The following is a 19809-nucleotide window of genomic DNA, read 5'->3' on the forward strand; positions in this document are numbered from 1 at the left end:
GAGCATAGCTTTTTAGTTAAATTATCAGTAGTAGAAGAAATGTATCAAAAATGAGGCAATGAGGCAGAACATTCAAGCCATTTTGTGTTTGCAGGAATACATAAAATGTGAAAAATGAAAACTGTAGCTTTCCTGAACCTCTTCATTGAAATCAGCGAGTGCCACTTTTAAAGATGTGAGTCTGTTTTCAGCTGACTGTAGGAATTCTAATCTCTTCCTTTACACAGATGAAAGATTTTTCAACTCCAACCAGTAATGTTAGAACTTTTTTTGATCAAGGATATGAGGTGTTAGAGAATTTAAAATGCTCGAAGTGTGTACTTCTGTTTCCTTTCAGAAGCTTAGCAGGCCAAGCCTTTGGCCAGGAGTCAGAACAGTTGGAACTTTGCAGACTACACAGTTAATCCAAGAGGGCTGCCACTTGGCATAAGTAACTTCCATGTATAAAACATCATACCATTTACGTTGAGGTTTTTCATTGGTGTTTGTGGTAGTCTGGGAATTTCCTTGTTTCCCTGGATTTCTTCGGTATTGCTCATTGTGTTTCTAGTGTGTTGCACTTCTGATGAGACCAGTAGTTAAAATGTTCTCCTTCCCAAATATCCCTATCACTGACTGAAATTCAAATTGGATGGTTTTCCTGTTCAGTTAAATTTGGCACATCTTGAACTGTTCTGTTGTTTGTTTTTTTTTTTAAATTATTTTTTTAAAAGGAGGCTTAAACTAGCTTCTGGAGCTAGGAACGGAAAAATTTAGGAAAGCAGGTACACACAAGAGAACTTAATTAGGAGAGGGCACAGGGAAAAAAAAGAAAATGGTAAAATTAAGAGGAAGAAAGCTTATATGCTTTTTGTTTAATTAATGTGTGATTTGTGAAGACTCTAGCTTGCATGGTATTACCAACATTAAGGCAAGAGCCACAGAGTTCATGTGATTTAAGCTCTCATAGATCTGTCAAAGTGTTATTGAGTAATGAATACATGGCTTACTAGGATGCTGAAACTAGAAGAATATGTACTACTATTTTTTAAATACAATTTGAAAGTTCATTGTTTAGCTTAGCAAGAAATTACATTTGGCAGGTTTTCTTCCAAAATATATTAAATTGTTCCCATGTTCAGATAAGCAGTTGTCATTGCTTTGTGTCAGTTTAGGCTTATTTGCTGAACGAAATGTGCCAGTTGCCCAAAGATAAAATTTTAGACCCTTCGAAAGTACTAATTAAAACCTTATGACAAAATCAGAAAGTAATGGGAAACGTCTATCTCTGATTACTATACCTTTTTCTTAAGGTGTTGTGATATGTGGTTATTTCCAGGGGATTCTTATGCTTACCAGGTGGCTATTTAAAAGTAGTAGTAAATTGCCATGTACAATTGTATTGTAGTATTACCTTTTCCAGATGTTTTAGATGCTAAGTTGAAAATTGTTTTTTTCTCCTGGACATATTAAATGCTAGCTTTTAACTCGCTGTTTGATAAACCTGTAGGACTTCCTTCCTATCAGTCATCTGGGAATACAGAAATCATGATGTGGTTAAAGATGCTATCCATATGCACTTTGACTTTATGCTGGTCATACTCCAGCTGTAGACTCTTTATTCCTGATCTTTTAATTTTCTCTGATTAGCTAACAGCACCTTCTGTGGTTCAGCTATCGTGTAGATACTCTGAATCTTTATTTAGGGTTTCTAATCAAAATTGGATGTGTATGCTTGCCTCTGAGACAATGCTGGGAAATTTCAGCTTGCCTACATAATGTCATGAGAATTTCCAGTGCCTCTAATTGATCCATGATGGTCTGCTTTGACTTGCTTCTGTCTGCAATGCAGAGGCATTATTTTTATCTCTGTGTTTTCCTGCATACTTTATTTCTCATAACAAAGCAGGAAAGTGAGCTTCTTGTTGCATAGGCAAAATCTGTATTGTCAGTCTCTACAACTGATACATTTTACTTTCGGCTGTACCGTGGGCTTCTGGGTTACTGAAATCTTCCGGTCTCTCTCTGGCATGATTGATTAAACTTTAATGATCCTTGGAGGGATTTAAGCAAAACTTTTACATTTCTATTCCTTGTATTACAGTGGCATGTTCAGTAGAGCTTGTACAAGAGACCTTTTCTTTACTGCTGTAGCTTCTTTCTGTGTTCTTGCCTCAGAATCTTTGAAACAACAGAAGGAGGAAGGCTGCTCCTGTGAAGTGTGCCGTAGTCCCTTTTATGACCCTGGGGATAATGCCTGCTCTCAGCAAAACCCGTAACTTTTAATTTCTTTTTTTTCCCTTGTGCTGTGAGTGTAATTTGTGAAATTTAAATATTTACCTATGTGAAAGTCAAATCTGGATCAAGGGATGAAAGCCATGAATTCCTCTCTACATTAAGGTACTATGCAGAATGTAGCAGAGGATGTCTTAGAACCAGTTTGAAAACCAACAAAAGAATGCTTTAGTCCAGGAGAATATTAGTTTATAAATTAAAATTTAAATTTGGATGAGGAGCATGATCCAGGATAATTCTGTTAGGCTGTGGATCCTGGTGAACGGAGTCTGACTGGCTGACTCCTGTAATTTATTAAAAAAAGGAGTCTTTGTCAAATTAAATATATTACAACTACTAAAGAAACTTTGCTTAGAGAACAGATGAGGATTGAGAAACCATAGATGTAAGATTTTTTTTTTTTAATTTGAAATACCTAAATACAGAGTTATTCAGTCAGGGGCTAAATGAAAATGACAGAGACAGATTTCAAGCGTGCTAAGTGCTTAAAAGAACTAAATATTTCTGTAAAGAATATGTCACAGTGGTTTTTAGGCTCCCTGGCCCACTGCCTTCTCCTGAGCTTACAGGAAGGAAGGGAGGAGGAATGCTCATACCACTTTCCTTCCAAGGGAGGAGCCAAGAAGAATACTCAGCATTTTGGCCTCTGAGGGTGTGGCATTAGTGTTTGTAACCCAAATTTAATATCCCAGATTAGAAAGAATTAAAACTAGAAACAGATGGCACTGTTTTAAGTATTCTTTAATAAAACACACTGCTGGCTCTTCTCAGAGGAATATATCAAGGCAAATTGTTCAGTGAAAACTTTTGTGAACTGTTAGAGAACCCAATGATGAACGCTGGGCATGGCCCCAGGGCTAAACTTCATAGACTAGGAAGGCTTTGGAACAAACTAACTTTTTTTGAACCAATGTTTCAAAAGCTAAACATTTTCATTATGTTTATTCCCCTGTGTGAAATGCGTTTTCTCTAACATTTGTCTTTTGATTCTTGCATGTTAAACTAATTCAGAGCTATTAGGCTACTGCATTTGCAAAGTACTCTGTGAAAGTATTCAAGACAGTTAATGAGGCTAATGAGATTTTATGTGGTCTTTCTACTGCTAACTTTTCCTTAATCAGAAAACTCTAGGAAATGGAATTTCTTAAAATTCAGTATACATTAATCGTCTCTTTAATAAAAGAAATGTAGGGAGAAGGTATTCATATGAAAAACACCTCCTCTTTAGCCTAGATTAACAGTGCTTGTGCAACAGATGTGACCCCAGTGTATTGCTATGAACAGATTCAAAGATAATTGAATCCTTCTGTAGTAGCTATTAAAAATGGGTAAATGCTGTATTTCCAGATCAAAATGAAATAGAGAGATATGAAGAATTTTGGGAGATGTGTGTGAGAAAGAGTGGAAAGGAAGAAAAGTAGATGAAAATACTTTTTCTGTTGCTAGAAACATAATTTCTTCTTTGCTCAACTTTAATACAAATATTTTCAGAAAATCTTTGCCAATTTAGAATTGCAGCTTGAGAGATACCATAAAAGCCCTGAGTTTGACAAAACTTCTTATTTTCTGCATTTTAAAGCCTATTATGTCAATATTTAGAGTAGCAACTCATTGTTTTTAGAGAAACATCTAGTCAAAGATTTTACTAACAGTGATTAAAACAGGAAAGGATTTCAGTTTCTCCTTTTGTACAAAAGAGTCTTCAGTGCAGTAAAAAGGAAGCTGGAAAAATAATTTTCAATAATTGTGGTTAGGATTTTTTTTTTCAGTTAAAGGAAGATGACTGTTTTCTCCATATAATCTAATTAATTTATTTTGTCCTGGCAGTTTTCTTTTACAATGACTGAAGAACAGTGAATTATTATTTTTTGATCAAGAAGTCTTTACCATTATAATAGTTAAACCTATGGTCCTCTACTAGGACAGCAAGCTGTAATAAACCACTTACCAAATTATGCTTATCTCCACTTCGCCTGTTTAACTTCCCATAAGCATGCTAAGCACCTCTTTAGAATGCATTGACCTCTAATTATTTCTTGCTTTGTTTCCCTTAGCCCACACTGAAGAAATAAAAAATATCCCTATTGGTATACAGTGCAGAATAACACAACCTGGTGTTGGTTTATTTATTTTGTAAACAGAATGGAATTTTGACAGCATTGGGTCCTCCAAAAATCAAAATGCCATGCATGATGATTACATTTCATGCTTTATCATATTGAGTGACACTGATGAAACCATTTTTAAGTAACTTGCTAAATTCACTATTGCAGTAGGGTGCGAAATTGTATTAATCAGACTTTCGACTATCTGATTACCAAGCTGCAGAAATTGTAGCCATGCCATAAGCTGTAGTCTGAGGTCTTTCTGAAGTCACAAGATATACTGGATTTGTGCAGGAACGTGTGCATTACTGCACCTATGATAATAACATTCATGTTTTTCTGAAGTTAAAGCATGACTGGTAGAAAAGCTGGCTTTATGCTTGAGTGAGAGCATTTCACTCTTTTCACTGGAGGAATTTTTAACCTGGCAGCAATAGCATTATAATAACTGCCAGCTGCTCACTTGGCACAAGAGTGCCTAGAGCCAAGAGGAAGAGCCTGGTGCATTACATGTGTAATTTACTTTTTCTCTAAAACTTGAAAGTTTAGGCCTCATAAACATTTTGATCTGGTCTTTGATGGCCTTTGTGCACATCAGTAGAGGAGTATGCATATGGAGCATAGCTTGCAGATTTTACTTTGGAGTGCATTGAAGTAATTCCCACTAGGATAAGAACAGAAATAATTCTGGAAGATTCATCTGTGAGTGGGTGGTCAAGAAAGAAGGAAACATTAACATTAAGCAGATAGACCTCCCTCATTTTATACTGTTTATTGGGGGTGCAAGATGATAATCTCCCTAACTATTGGATAGTATTGACCTGATTTTTTACATCAAAAGAATAGTGTCCAGGACATTATTTCTGCAGTATTAACTTGGGAATGGAAAGGAGACTTTTTTTGTATCCTCAACTCTGCAGCAATGATACAGCGGAAACTAGATCTGGAAGGGTACACAGGAGCAATCTTTGTACCTTTCTGTACTTGTGAACTCAGGCAGCTGCAAGCCATGAGCACTTCTTGACTCATAGTGCCACTTTAACTCTTTAGTATTTAAAACTGATATCAGAAACGATAATGTACTAAAGGAGAAAGAAACTAGGAGAGAGTATGGGCCTTTTAAAAATCTTTATTTCTAAATCCTTGAGATGTATCTGGAAACAGACCATACAGGGATTGGAAGTAGGTAGGAAGACATGCTGGTCTGATTTGTGGAGAGAAATTTTGCTGTGATCTGGTAGTCAGTCTGACAATAAATATCTGAGCAACAAATACCCAAGTGAGTTAATACCAATAAGTGCTATTTAGGATATCTCTACCTTTCATTTCTTTGAGTGGACAACCTTCAGTGATATTAGAGGAAACCGAAATTCAGGCCATTTCACCTGTATCCATCAGGGAAAGGAAAAATTTTCTTCATCCTGAAGATGTCCTGGGGCATACATGAGAGTTTAATATTTGGGGATTCAGAGCTCTGAACTCTAAAGGAGTATATAATTCAAAGCAAGTTGATTAATTTACTTCACAGTTTTTTATTAAAACAATAGTAAAGCCTTCTTTCTTGGCAGTCGTTCTCTCTGTTAAATAGATCCTTTGTAGAAGGAGCTGACTCATTCAAAGACCCATGCAGTAGTCAATTCATGGCTCTCTGATCTCAGCTGCTAGTTTAATGTAAACAAATGCCACTTTATTATATCAAAGCACTGCATTAGTGGTACTTTTTTTGAGGAGATTTGCACCAAACCCAATCTATTTCAAATGAATAGAGAAGCAAAATTTTGATTGAAAGCAACCGCAAAATCCAACCTGTTGTGGAAATTCCAAGCTTTCAGTTGGATTGCTCTAAGGATTGCAGGTCACTCTGAATCCTGTTTAAGATGTGAACAAGGGAGTAAAGCAATGAAAAAAAATGGAAGAGAGTTAGAAAGGTGACATAGTTGAGTCTTCTATGCGGACTCTAGGCAGTAGCTGGAAGGAGGATGTCATTCTGTGTTCTTTCTTCCCGTCATTGTTTTTGTTGCAGTACAGCAGTAGGAGTATATCTATGTTTGTGCCTTCTTCCTGCTACATATGCACAACACCTGTGGTTAATGAGAATCTGAGAGTAGGTGGTTGTTTCTCTTTCCTTGTACTTTTCATACTACTTATTCTCCCTCATCTTCCTTCTGTATATACCGGGGAATAAAAGAAGGAATTTAGTCAGATTATGTTTTTTTTCCTTCATGCACAGTGGTATGTGTCTTGGAATATTACTACTATCCCTCTCTCCTATCCAAACATTTAAATTTCCATCATATTTTGTGGTTCCCAAGCTTCTCTGAGAGAAGGGTGATAATATGTATGTATCTGTTTCTACTTCAGCTACTTACAGATTGTGAGTGACAGTGGGGCTGACCAGCTGTTGCTTGTTTCATGGAGTTGCTGCCTCAGTTACTTTGAGGAACCAAAACAGAAACTAAAGATTGAGGGAAGAAGAAGGACTTGTTTCCGCGATGTTAGCAGAACAGAGGAAGGCTGCAATTTTTCCTGCAGGTTCTTTTCCTCACGATCTTTCAGTGCTGCATGCACAATAAATTTAGTTTCAGAAGATGCCATCATCAAATTTGTCCTGACTTGTCTTAGCAGAAGCAGCAAAACTGAGAGCAGTGGGGAATTTTGAGTTCTACCTCTCTGGTAGTTCAATTAGTTCAGATGAGCTTCTATCTATAGGCAGAATAACATTAAGAAGTCCCCGAAGTACATGCTTGTTTGGGACTATCTCCCCAATTTGATTTGGCTATTCACTAATCACTTGCCAGACTTTCTCATCAGAACCAGACCTGATACAAACAGTAATGTATAAAATTAGATCTAAATAGTTGTTGAAGTTCTGAAACTAAAAAAAAAAAAAAAAAAGATAGGTGAACTGGGTTTGTTTGTTTATTTAATTAGGTTATATATCTTCCACATCTGTGGGGATGCACTGTTGTAAAATGAGCCCTACTGGATGAGGTAAAGCTGTAAGTGTTGCACACTGATGCCTCCCAATGACCAATATTAAGCATCACACTATGTATATTTGTAAAACTCATCACCTCCCCCACTCATGTCATCATTAGATCATCTTTTAAAGTAACTATTAAACTTACCATGTCCTAGCCAGCAGGTGTCTTTGTGTTAAATTCCCATTTAACTTTGTGCAGTGATTGAATATTATCAAGCGAGGGGGGACAGCTGCAGCATTTTAAAGTGTGTGTACATGGAGCTAATAACTTTTGTACTTTTAATGCAGCAGTAAGAATTTCAATGTATGTAAAGTTCTATCTACTACCTTATAGTATCCAACAAAATCTTTTGTTGTCTAATAAGACAGTTGTGCTATTTAAGAAATGCATTCTCATTTTGAGTATTTTCATACTTAAAAAATAACATTCTTTGCAAGTTCATAACTCTTTTTCTTCTATTTTTCTTCTCACAACTGTTTTTAAATGAGACCACCATAAACCAACTAATTCGTGGACATTGATTACAATATTAATTCTATTTTAAGGGACAACCTAAAAATCCAGGAAAATGGTATCACCTTCCAGAGACAGTGTTTTTGGTTCAAGGTCAGACAATTGATCTTTTAACCTACCATGCATGGCTTAAAGCATTCTTTTCTTATCACAGAGGTTGTCTACTGATACTGTTTACTCCTTTTTTTAAGTTATATTGGTAGAACTTAATGAGAGTACATATATTTTGATGAATAATTGCTGCTTTGTAAACTAGCCACCTACCTACAGTGAGTCTTATGAATATTTGATAATAATAAGTAGTACGAACTTCACTGTGAAGCTCACATGCACTTAAAATAACAGCAGCACAGGAATAGCTATTCTACTTTTTTTGCTTGTGGTAAACAGTATGACATTTATAGACACATTAATTATTAGACATATCTAACACATTTAATGTTAGGAGCTTCATTTAAATCATAGTTATGTTTTAGAAGGAGAAAGATACAGGATGGAAGACAATTTTTAACATCTAGATTTGTATTTTCATTTGAGGCAGGGTTCACTGGTCGATTTCATGTTTCTAGCTATGAATTAGCAGTTGAGAAAAAGGAAAAAATACAGTGGAACATACTGTTTTGCAGATGCTGCCACATTCTAGAAAATCTAATATTAGTATCTGTAGATCAGCAATTTTATAGTCTTTGCAATCCACTGTCACCTTTTAGATCCTACAGGCGGTACTTTTGTGTCATACAGCAGATTAGGCAATGTCTATCAACAGGAATCACCTTTTATTATTTCTTCATCTGGTTTCTGGTTTTGTAGACAGTGTAATATAAAGCCCTCACCCTGTATGTTTTTTCAAGATGTTTTTATGCAAAACTGGTATTGAAAACCACATTCCTAATTTAATTGTGTTGAATTGTGATATTTGGTTTTGTTTGCACATCTGAAAACTTACTGCTTTCATTATCCAACTTGCTTTCCAGACCACGTTCAAAACACAGAGTAATGTTTTCTATGTTGCCATAGTCTGTTTAATTATATATTTTTCCTTCTGAGACTTGCAGGACCTGCTACACTGCTATATTTTTACTTACTAAAGTGGTGAAGACAGCAGCAACAGCTCTGATGTTTATAGTTAGTTTTTGTACTTAAAATAATCTGGCATGGTAGTTACTATAATTATTCTTTCCAGTAGTTACTGGATATTAACAGTTTAAAATTGCTAAGTTTATTAATGCTACTGTAGTATTTTGCTTGAAAAGCGGTGCTTTACAGGACTTCTTTTTCTTCCAGGGAATCAGTTTCCTCCTATTGCAGCTCCAGATCTTCCATTTGTTCTGAAGGCTGGTTACCTGGAAAAACGCAGAAAAGGTAGGTCTAACTATCTTTGTGAAAACAGGTGCATATTTTATATCTGGGAAGTCTGTGTGTCAGTGTTTGATGCTATGAGCACAAATAACTTTATACAGGAGTGATAAATAAAATGGAATAGAAGCTAAAATGTTGAAACATTATCATGCAAAAGAAGCTCAGCACATAATTGCTGCTGTACTAATAAAAGAAAATCTGATTTCTCTATTGACTAAAAAAAATCATGCTGAGAAAGTCCACCGTCAGCCATAATTCAGAGACTTTCAGATATTTTTGAAGAAAACATTAGGAATGTATGTAAAAGTACCATATGTTGACTTCATGTTTCAGTGACCATCAAGATTTATTTTCCTTCAAGAGGGCAAATATTGATCTCAGCTTTGGTTCAGTCAATATTTACCTTGATTCAATAAATCTTATATTGTCACTTTAATACCCACTTAATGCTGCAATAACTCTAGGAAATATTTAGGAAGTTGTTCATTATTTTCTTGTATTTAATGTTACACATGACTTCTCTCTTTATATGATTTCAAATTCCCATTTGTTTTCTTACTACCAATTTTTATTTCTAATTTCCTTCTCAGTGCCATGCATTTCTTCATGTCCAGATCTTGTTTCCTTTCCTTAACACATTTCCAGTCTCTTTCTCCCTCCTTCCTCACTCATGAAAAGAGGTGATGTATTTATCTTCAATCATGTCATAAAGTGATATAACATGAATTGTATTAATTGCAGACCACAGTTTTCTGGGCTTTGAATGGCAAAAGCGTTGGTGTGCTATCAGTAAGACGGTCTTCTATTATTATGGAAGTGACAAAGGTAATTATAATAATTATTATAAACTTTTAAAATGATCTTTTAATGCACTGAAGAATATGAAAGCTTTAGTGGAGTTGGAAACTTCAAATCTAAGCTCATTTTGAGAAAGCAAATAAAACTTGTAAAAGAATAGTTGATAATTAGAACAGTGTGTGAATTGTAAAAATGTGTAAATCTTCTTTAGAATCTGTAGCTGATGTGCTCATTTTCTAAAGCAGGGAAACTGAGGAAAAAAGATTAAGCTACCTGTAAAACTACTTTGTGCACCAAAAGCTACTTTGTGCTAGCTATTAGGTTTGATTAGTGTATCAGTACTCAATTTACTGGACAGAAAATACTCTTTCAATCCAAATAGGATTTTCTTTTTAAAACACTCTCTAGCAATTATACCTTTCTAGTCCTTTAAAGATAGTTCTATCCAGGAAAATGCTTCTATAAAAACTGCGTAGTGGAGTTCTATGTTTCTTTCTAAGTATCTTCTGTGCTTATGTTCTGAAAAAGCTAGGAATGAAGTAATACATTTAACTAACAAGCCAGTCATGGAGACTAAGTCTAGCTTCTGAAAGTGACAGTTTAGAAAAACTCTGGAATAAATGTTGGGATATTTTTTGAATTTCAAAAATTGACAGTCAAATGAAACGTCCTTTAAATTGTCTGCCAAGTGTATTTCATATTTAAGAATAAAACAAATGATACAGAAATATATCTTGAGTAAATTTTAGAAGTGCAAATACAATTTCCAACCCCCTCCCCCCCCGAATACTTTTTTCTGGACAAACTTTCCATTGAAGCTTTTAGCTTATGTGTGTGTGACCCTACTTGAGATAAGTGTGGGTAACTATTTTATATTGTGTTATTAAAAAACAAATTTAATTTGATCCAGTTTGTTTCAGTCTTCAGTATGTTGGCTCATTTAAACTCATCCTCTCTCCCTAAGGAAAAAGGAAATAAAGTAAGGGTCCAATTGTCAGTCCAGTTTTTATCCTGTTACAGTTTCTCATCATACTCTGTTTCTAGAGGTTTGTAAGTGTATGTGCTAAATGTTCTTCTTTTTTTTTTCTTTACTCTTTCCTTGGTACTTACTGATTGATCAAGCTTCAAAACCAAACAAATTTTCTTCAAATATTGAGGATATTTAGCAAAACAGTGATTGGTCAATAATAATTTTTCTCTGGAAAAATATCTTGTGGTGTTTGTTTATACATAGTTGTACATTATCTAGTACTTAAATGTGATTTTTTTTATCAGAATATATGACTAGTTCTTAAAGATTGTTCTGGGTTTCTGAATCTTTGGCTTTTCATCTGCTAGTTTTTGCAAAAATGAAAAAAAAGGAAAAAAGAAAAAGCTTTGTATTTTTTATTTTTTGTTTGTATCTATGCTAGTGATTACTTCTGCTTTCTAGCATATGGTCTTTGTATTACGGCAGGAAAGCTGTATCCCTCCTCTTTTTCTGTCCATATTTTTTCTTTTGCAGCAACCTGACTATCAAGGCTGCATTGTCATTTCTATTACGTATGCTGAAAGTTATGTGGAAGCATGTTCTCTAGCGCTCTGCAGGTTGGTGTCACGTTAGGAATTCACTGTGATACACCATGAAATCTCTTTCCTTTATGGATCTATAGTCAGATAGATTAGGCTTCGCCTAATACCTTTATGGCTTTTGTAGACTGCAAATTGTTTAGGGAAATTCCTCCTAACTGTAGCCTAATGGTGTGGGAGAGGCACATAGGGTACATATTCCATGGAACGTTTATTGAGAATTGTATAGACATGGCCAAGCTCCAAACAGAATCTCATGGAGGAAGCAAACAAATCAGCTGCATGAGTTTACACCCCCCTCTATGTGACTGGTGCTGTTAGTGTAGAAAAGACTGGCACAGCACACTGGAATGATGTTGTCTTGTGGATCTGGGATGACCAACAGCCGCTCAACAACTGGTCTTTGAACAAGAAAGCTTTTTCCTAGACTGATTTGAGGTACTTTCTTCAGCCCTCTGTTACTACAGTACATAAAGGTGCCTGTTCTAGTGCAGATTTAAGTTGCCATCATGATGTGGAAACTGGATACTAGGGATTGCTTTAGTTCCGTGGCAAACTAGCTTGCTGTTGGAACTCAGCTGTTGTGCTGATCGTTGTGAACATATGCTGTTTATTGTGCTATTTAGCTGCGGATTATCAGCATGGATGAGGTGTGTGATGAGACAGTTCTGAGGAGATCTGGCATTTAGTAACTGGAAGAACCTGAAAGTGATTCCACTCCCACTGTTGTGGCCAGCAGTGATACCTTCTGTAGTACAGTGTTGGATTAGGATTCTTCTTCTTGTGCTGTGACCTTTGATGCTTTACCAGATAACCTGGGCCGTGTATAAAATGAAGTTGTGTTCTTACAAACTGAAGAAGAGCAGCAAAGTGTGCATTTGGGTGGTTCCATGCAAATTGCTGCCACCTCCTGAATCATTGGGATGCTGTCTAAATGATGCTGGTCTGCCCTAGCCTGTACAGTGTCTGCAAATGTTTTATATCAGCTGGGTCCTGGTTTCTGACAAGTTCCAGGGCTGATTCACACAACAGGAGAATTCCTCTTGCTGAGATGAACCCGGTTTGAAGAGAGACAAGGGACAGGGGGATTCCATATGTGCTCAGTCCTGCTGCCTGTGTCACTTTTAATGGGTGATGGAGTGCTTATGCCTGTGTGTTGCGGGACATAATGCAGAGAGGCAGCTGAGATTTCTAGGTCCTGCTTGTCTTGTTTTATGTTGTGTATGTTTTTAAAACCAGACACACAGGCAGATAATCTGTGAAGGATGTTTTGTGTCTAGTGCAATGTGTATTTTGTTAGCCAAGGTTTGATTTTCATCATTAAATATCACTGTAAATATAACTGAATGCTAAATGTGTGGCTATAGGATGCCTTTTTACTAGGTTGTGTAGGTTTGCAGTTTCCAGAACACTTCTATTTCGTCTCCTTTTTACATTGGGAAAGAAAGAAGTAGTATTGAAGTGTAGAAAGCTCACAGTTGCATGCAAGGAAGAGTTTCAGAACCATTTATTTAGATCTGAATGATGAAAAATATGAGGCCTGGTCCAGGAGAATGTAGTACAAGCTAAAGCCTGTGAAAATACAGTAAATGACTGTGTGGTTGTGTATGTGTGTGTGTTCACCTAGGAGATTACAAGCATTCTTTTAACAGTTGCAATGCCTGCAGGCTGATTAATGTCTTGTTTTCCGTTTCCTCCTCCATTTGCTCATACATTTGGTGCAGCATTCGATAGTGAAACAATGTTATTTATCCTTGCAATATAGACAGGTCTAAGGTGTCACCTACATTTTTTATTCCCTTGATCAATGGTATGTGGAGTAGGTGGAAGAACATGGCTTAAAGGTTTGACCTAATTACATGTCAGAAATAGGTACTGCAAGAAGCACGTGTGTATTTGTGCTCGTGCTGGCCCACAACATTGCAGAGAAGTGTGATCAAATGTCAGAGCTGACTTGGATTTCCAGAAGCTTGCCTGGTCCTCCATTTCATAGCCTTTCCTTCCATAAACCTTTTATAGTCGTCATGTCTTTGCTTCCATGCAGTTGCATCCTGAGTTGGGTACCCTGTTTGCAGATCACTTTTCTATATGATCTCTGGCAGTTCCTGTGTACTGGGGCATGTAGGTGGTAAGGCTAACCTTGCAGATCTCAAAGTGCATGTGAAGAAGGAAAGTTAATTTGTTGCTTTATAAATTAGTGAATTAATAGCTTCATTACTTCTTCCTCACTAGGCCACAATGTTATGTGCCTTTCTGTGTCAGCAAACTGGAGAGGTCAGCTAAATGTTTAGCAAGACAGTAATTAATAATATCATGGTAATTTTTTCCCCTCTTAATAGGCACTAAAAATGTATGTTAATTTTTATAACTTGAAAATAGTATCTGCCTGCCTGCCAGTAATTTGATGTTGAAGAGGGGGATAATTCAGAGACTTTTAGAAAAGTCTCAAGGTGGGTTTTTTTTTTATCATGGACACGAAAATTTTTGATTTCTCTGAATAGTAAGATACTGATGGCTAGTCCAATGGCTGAAGTACTTCTGTTTGTACATGAGAGGCTTTTTGTTTTATTTTGTTTTATTTTTGTTTTATTTTGTTTTATTTTGTTGAAGAACTTGGTGACTGAACAATATTAAGGGAGGGGGAAGCCTACTCAGAGTTGCATTTGCAAATCTATCCTAGAGACTCGTCTAACTAGGCTACTGGAATTCCTGTCACTTGCTAATCTTGCAAATTTCTCCTTCTAGGATTGAGGAAAGATATACTAACCCAGTGGAAAAGCTGCTGACGTATCATTTTGCTTTTAGCTACATACCTTCTTCTTTTAGTCCCCCCTCTTTGAACAAGCACAAAGGAAAGGCAAAGATCCTTGTTTAGTTTAGACTTCACTTTTGACAAAATTCATTATTGAAATCTGTAGGAATTGTGAATGTTCAATAGGACTTTGTTGTAGCAAGGTCGTGGCAATCGCAGGCATCTATCTAATGAGTACTGACTCTTCTGCTCTGAGAATGTTAGATTTAGACCTTGAGAGGCACACTTGTCATTAACAGTGCATTATTTAAAAAATAACTGTTGAGTCTTAGCAAACTGAGCATAAACAAACTGATGCCCTAAGTAGTACGTTTCAATCGTTGCCTCAGTTTCTTAATTTTTTAAAATTACATTTCTCAGAGGACCAGAATAAAGAAAAAAAAGAGTTGCTTGCATTTCAGATCGGCTGTCTAGAAGGAAAGAACTCCTGTGCATGTGTTTGGAAAGGACTCTTTCAAATGCTGGTAAAGGAATTACCATTTTGGAGATACTGGCACTTATTATTTTTAGAAAGCATACATGCTGCATATGGAAAAGTATATGAAGCTGTAGTTAGCATGAAGCCATGTAAACCATAAAATTTTACAGGCTACTAATTTCAAGATAAAGAGAGTTAAATTATAGATTCTAATAGTATCTATAAATATTTTATCACTTTCTGAAATCCTCTGTTTGCCTTTGTTCCTTAGGCCTTTCTGTGTAACTTCCTTTCTGCTATCCCAGCCCACTCTGTTCTTCAGAATGCACTAATTATTTTTACATGCACTAATAATATGGCACATTGCCTTAGGCCTCAAATTTACAACCCAGTCATTTCAAGACCTTATTGAAGGTGTACCCTTTTTTTGTTTTAAAACTTCCCATGAACTAGGTTATGCAAGTTTACTTCGAAACACTTTTCCCCTGCTTCCCTTGAGACTTTTTTCCCCCAATTGGCCCTGTTTCTGTTGTTAAAAAAATTAGGTTTATATGTAAGAAAATGTTTAAAATGGCTGAGATTTAATTCAGATCTATATTGTCCTCTATTGTAAGTATAGCCCCTCATATTTATTTCTTTCAAATATCTATGGACTAGTTTTGACTTTTTTTAATATTTAGTACCCATCTCTCCGATCTGTTATACCAGATTTATACAATTAAAAATTCCTGATGCCAAATGATCTACAGAGACACAGACTTATTTTTCTGTTGTGCACCTGATATGGAGAGAAGGGAAGAGGAGGAGATGACAGCAAAGAGCAGCTTATTCTGACATGAGAGTTGACCTAATTGTAGAACAACTTATGTTTCATGATGTTCTTATTCCTTTTGGTTTTAACGAGACTGATAGTATTATACATTTTGCAGTTCTATTACATGTCATTCTGGGACAACTTAACGGTTCCCTGAATTGCAAAGCCCTACCTTGAGAAAATAACAAGAAAAATATTATCGATCTTCAGAGAACTGTTTTCCATCCGCACGTCCCTCCCTAGTTCCTTCTAAATATGATGTTGTATTTTTGCCAAGGTGAAACCTTGATTATGATTTGGGGGTTCAAAATTAAAGTGAAATCTCTATAATATAAATGTGCTTCTTGAAGCTACTTTTAAGGCTCCCACCATTAAAACCAACTCTATCTAATTTTACATCTCCAAGTAAAATCTTTAAGTCTTCAAAGGTTTTAAGCATCAAAACTTGTTTAACTCTCCCTAAAGCACAGTCTCCAGAAAATATTTGTGATATAAACGTATAATTCTGAATGTGTAATTCACAGAAACCACTGTGGCGCTAACTTAAAATGCCAGCTTTAAACTGAAATCCCAAGTCTGTCTGCACACCAGCTTAGCTGCAAACCTTCGCTGATATATGAAATTGAGGTGATTGCCGAGTCTGGTTGTCTCAGGATGGCCCTGGCTGCAAGCCTGCATCTGACTACTACGCCTGGCCAAACAGAGGGTTTGCTCTGTGGTGATGAGGTGATAGGATTGGTCTCCAGTCCTACCTGAAAAGGTGTATTCTGCAAAAGGAACTGGGATCTGTAGACCTCCATTGCTTGTCACTGTCAAAGCATGCAGCTGAGCTATAGCTTGACTTGTGTCCCGCCATTCTCTATTTGTGGAGCCATTTCTCAGGACGTACTAGGTCTTTTTTTCTGGCTTGCTGCCACAAGGAGCGTGGGTGCATACAGGGAGTCTTTCTGTCAACTTTAAAGGGTTCTGGGTCATCGTCTTTAAATTTTGTCATGGTCAACATTTTAAACATATGTGTAATGCTTTGCTGGATTTTAATGAGGTATTTTACTGCACAGACATAAGCAGAGGTAGCAATGCTATGACTGTTGCTTTAAAAGCCAGTGAAATAGTTTAACAGCAAAGGAGATATATTTTTTTTGTGGTACATACAGGTAATCTTCATCAGCACTAGAATGGCGTGTTTAGAGAGATAAGACAAAGACAGTCTAAACAATAAAACAGTCAAATGCAATATGAATACCATGCGCTGTGTTCCTCTTCCAGTGCAAAGTACAACATCTTTCTGTTTTAACTGTAATGATTTTTGGAAGAATGAGTACCAGTACAGAGATCATCTGAGATAAGTCTTGCAAAACTGTATTACCATAAAAGGGATCATCCATGTCACGGAGAAGCAGTCTCAGAAATAATGCGAGAGACTAAATTTGAATACTTGCCTCATTTTTATCTTGACAAAATGTTTTTACCTTTTGAACCTGATGTTTGTTTATCCTGTCTGCATGCTCCTATCTTCTTGGGTTTTGATAAAACCTCCAGCATGGGAGAGTGAGAAATTAATGGGTTTCACTTCATATTCTCCCTGAGGTCACAAGTGAGGAAACAATAACATTTCTAGGCAGAAATTAATTTTGTTGAAAAGGGACCTAGGTTAACCTATTGCAAGTTATTATTTCTAATTTCTGCCTTGGTTTAATTCCATGCATTTTGTGTCTGTATGCTGTTTGATACAGAGGTGGAGGATTGAACAAATATAAAATTTTAGTTCTATATCATTAGTACTTAATTAAGGTTTAATAAAACTTTCTGTGGGGGAAGGGAGAAGAAAAGTAAGTAGAACTGAGCCTTGGAATTTCTCATCTAAGTGTGTTATTTGATATTACTTGCCTTGGGTGAGTGTTCATAAAAAGGTGGAAAGACAAAGAATTAATGCCTATGTGCATGTAAAATTACTAGCAAGAGTGTTTGTATGGTGACTGCCCTTACGTCCAGTCATGTTCATGTCGCTGTGTTAGCCGGTCTTTGCCCTCTCATAAATGGAAAAAAGATTTGCTTTCCTATTTAATTTCCAGAAAGGTGAAAAAATTATGTTGAAAATGGTAGTTTTTGCCAGTTTTATTTACTCCAGACGTTTTCTTCTTTTGTTGATAAACATAAGCAGTGAATGCTCAATTTGTACCTAGGTTCTGTTCAGCAATACTTAAAGTAGTTTTGCTGTTGTGCCTGGTACTTCTTGTTAATTAATACTTTTCTTTGCTGTGAACCCCTTCCCCCCCCCCTTAATGGGATTTTCTTTCATTTACAACTGCACTATATTCTTTGTCTGAGCCAAATGTGACACCTGATGCCTGCTTTCACTTGAATGCTGCAGAAATGGCAAAAATTATTTACTTTTACTTTTTTGGTTTGTTTTTGGTATCCACCAAAATATGCCAGAGCACATAAAATCAGATGCAGGGTTTGGTCTGAAGAACTCAGAAGGAGCACGCAGGTGCTGTTTGCCCAACACACATTATATTTCAACTCAGGCCTGTTCTAAGTGATACTTTTATAAACCAGAACCTTTGAAAAGTTGAATTGTCTTTAAAACAACCACATGGCTCTATGTAATAAACTGTGGTAGGGCTCAGTGCTTTTATTAGCTAATTAAAAATTTGCTATGTTGGGAGAAATGCTTTTGGAACACATGACTGAATTTATAACAAAATTCATTCTGTATTTCTGCCGTGTGGAAAGGAGGCACATCTGGGAGTGGGTGGGAGGACATGAAGAGTTTTTCCAATTGCTTAAAAAGGAGTTTGAAGTTTATTTTCTGAGTGAAGTGGTTAGTTTAGGAGGAAGCTCAGCAAGTTCCGAGCTAGACAGGTTTTCCCATTGGTTTACTGAACCTGAAAAAGACACTGATTTATAGGAAGCGTGTCTTGCAAAGTTACGGCTCTTGGCTTTCCCTAGATACAAGTGTCATAACATGCACTTCTTAATAAATAAGACCGCCATCTGCAAACATACCCCTGCAGAATTCCTTAGATGTCGTACAGAAAAAATGTGCTTTTGTGTACCTTTTCCTTTAAAATAAAGCTTTGTCTGCAGAAGTATCACCTAATAATTTTGCTAAAAACCTCCCTGTTCTTTGTAAAATTCATGAAATAGAAAACAAAATCTGAATAAATGATAACCTGCTGAGCCACTTACGTTCACTGTTGTAAATGAAGCTCTAACTTTGTTTTTTATCTCCAACAGACAAACAACAGAAAGGTGAATTTGCCTTAGAGGGATACACCATCAGAATGAATAATAGCCTTCGAAAGGATGCAAAGAAAGATTGCTGTTTTGAAATCTCTGCTCCTGATAAGCGTATTTATCAGGTTGGACTTTTTTATGTTGACTTGAAATTAAATTGATAAAGCTGTTGCAATTCCAGTTATTGAATTAACATTTCAGTAAAACAACTTTCACTGACATCTTAATGAAAAAAGAAGACCCTTGCTTGCTTATATTATATATTCAGATCTTAGGACAAAAATCTGATTTAAAATATGTATATATGTGTTCAAATATTATCTTTTTGGATGAAAGCAAGGAAATCTATCATCTTTATCTATTGGTCATTTCAATGTTAGCATTTTAATATCTATTGTATAGTACGTCTGCATGATTTTTTGGATCAATTAAAGTGAAAAGAAACCTTAAAATATATATCACTGTTAAATAGATATTGTATTGGTCCTGGCTTTGCAAGGAAAATCTACGTCAATGCACATATCAGCTGTGCAATTCAGAGATCTATCAGCTAGACATCAATATAGAATGTAAGTTTAATAAGTTTTAAATATCTGAGATTGCAGTTGAAAGCCAGTTAATTAAGCTGTCAGGTAGTGTGTTGGAGTCTGACAAGAACATTTTTAAGAAAACTGTACCCGGCAGTCTAAAGAAATTCATGGGTGTCTTCTAATTGTCAAGGGCAAATTTTGTTCATCAGTTTTGGCTTTGACATTGATGAAGAGAAGCAGCTTTTTTCTGCACAGCTGCCAGCTGCTGATCAGAGTTTCAAATCCATCATCCTCTCCTTCAATTACGTAAATTTGTCAAAATTAGCTGTACATTATAAGAAGCATCCTTGCAAGAAAAGTACCAGAAGACATGAAAAGAATTACTAATGATTT

The 19809-nt window shown here is 36.1% G+C and overlaps 1 protein-coding gene across 1 annotated transcript in view; it reads left to right on the plus strand.

The window, feature by feature from the left end:
• The window catches only part of SKAP2 (src kinase associated phosphoprotein 2), a 116458-nt gene that overhangs the window by 59222 nt on the left and 37427 nt on the right, over nt 1-19809 (plus strand). The window contains exons 5-7 of the mRNA XM_054058605.1: nt 9161-9238; nt 9977-10060; nt 18887-19011. Coding sequence (XP_053914580.1) covers nt 9161-9238; nt 9977-10060; nt 18887-19011 — 287 coding nt within the window. The remainder of the gene's footprint in view (nt 1-9160; nt 9239-9976; nt 10061-18886; nt 19012-19809) is intronic.

Source organism: Cuculus canorus, chromosome 2 (assembly GCF_017976375.1).
Source record: "Cuculus canorus isolate bCucCan1 chromosome 2, bCucCan1.pri, whole genome shotgun sequence".
Classification (NCBI taxonomy): domain Eukaryota; kingdom Metazoa; phylum Chordata; class Aves; order Cuculiformes; family Cuculidae; genus Cuculus; species Cuculus canorus.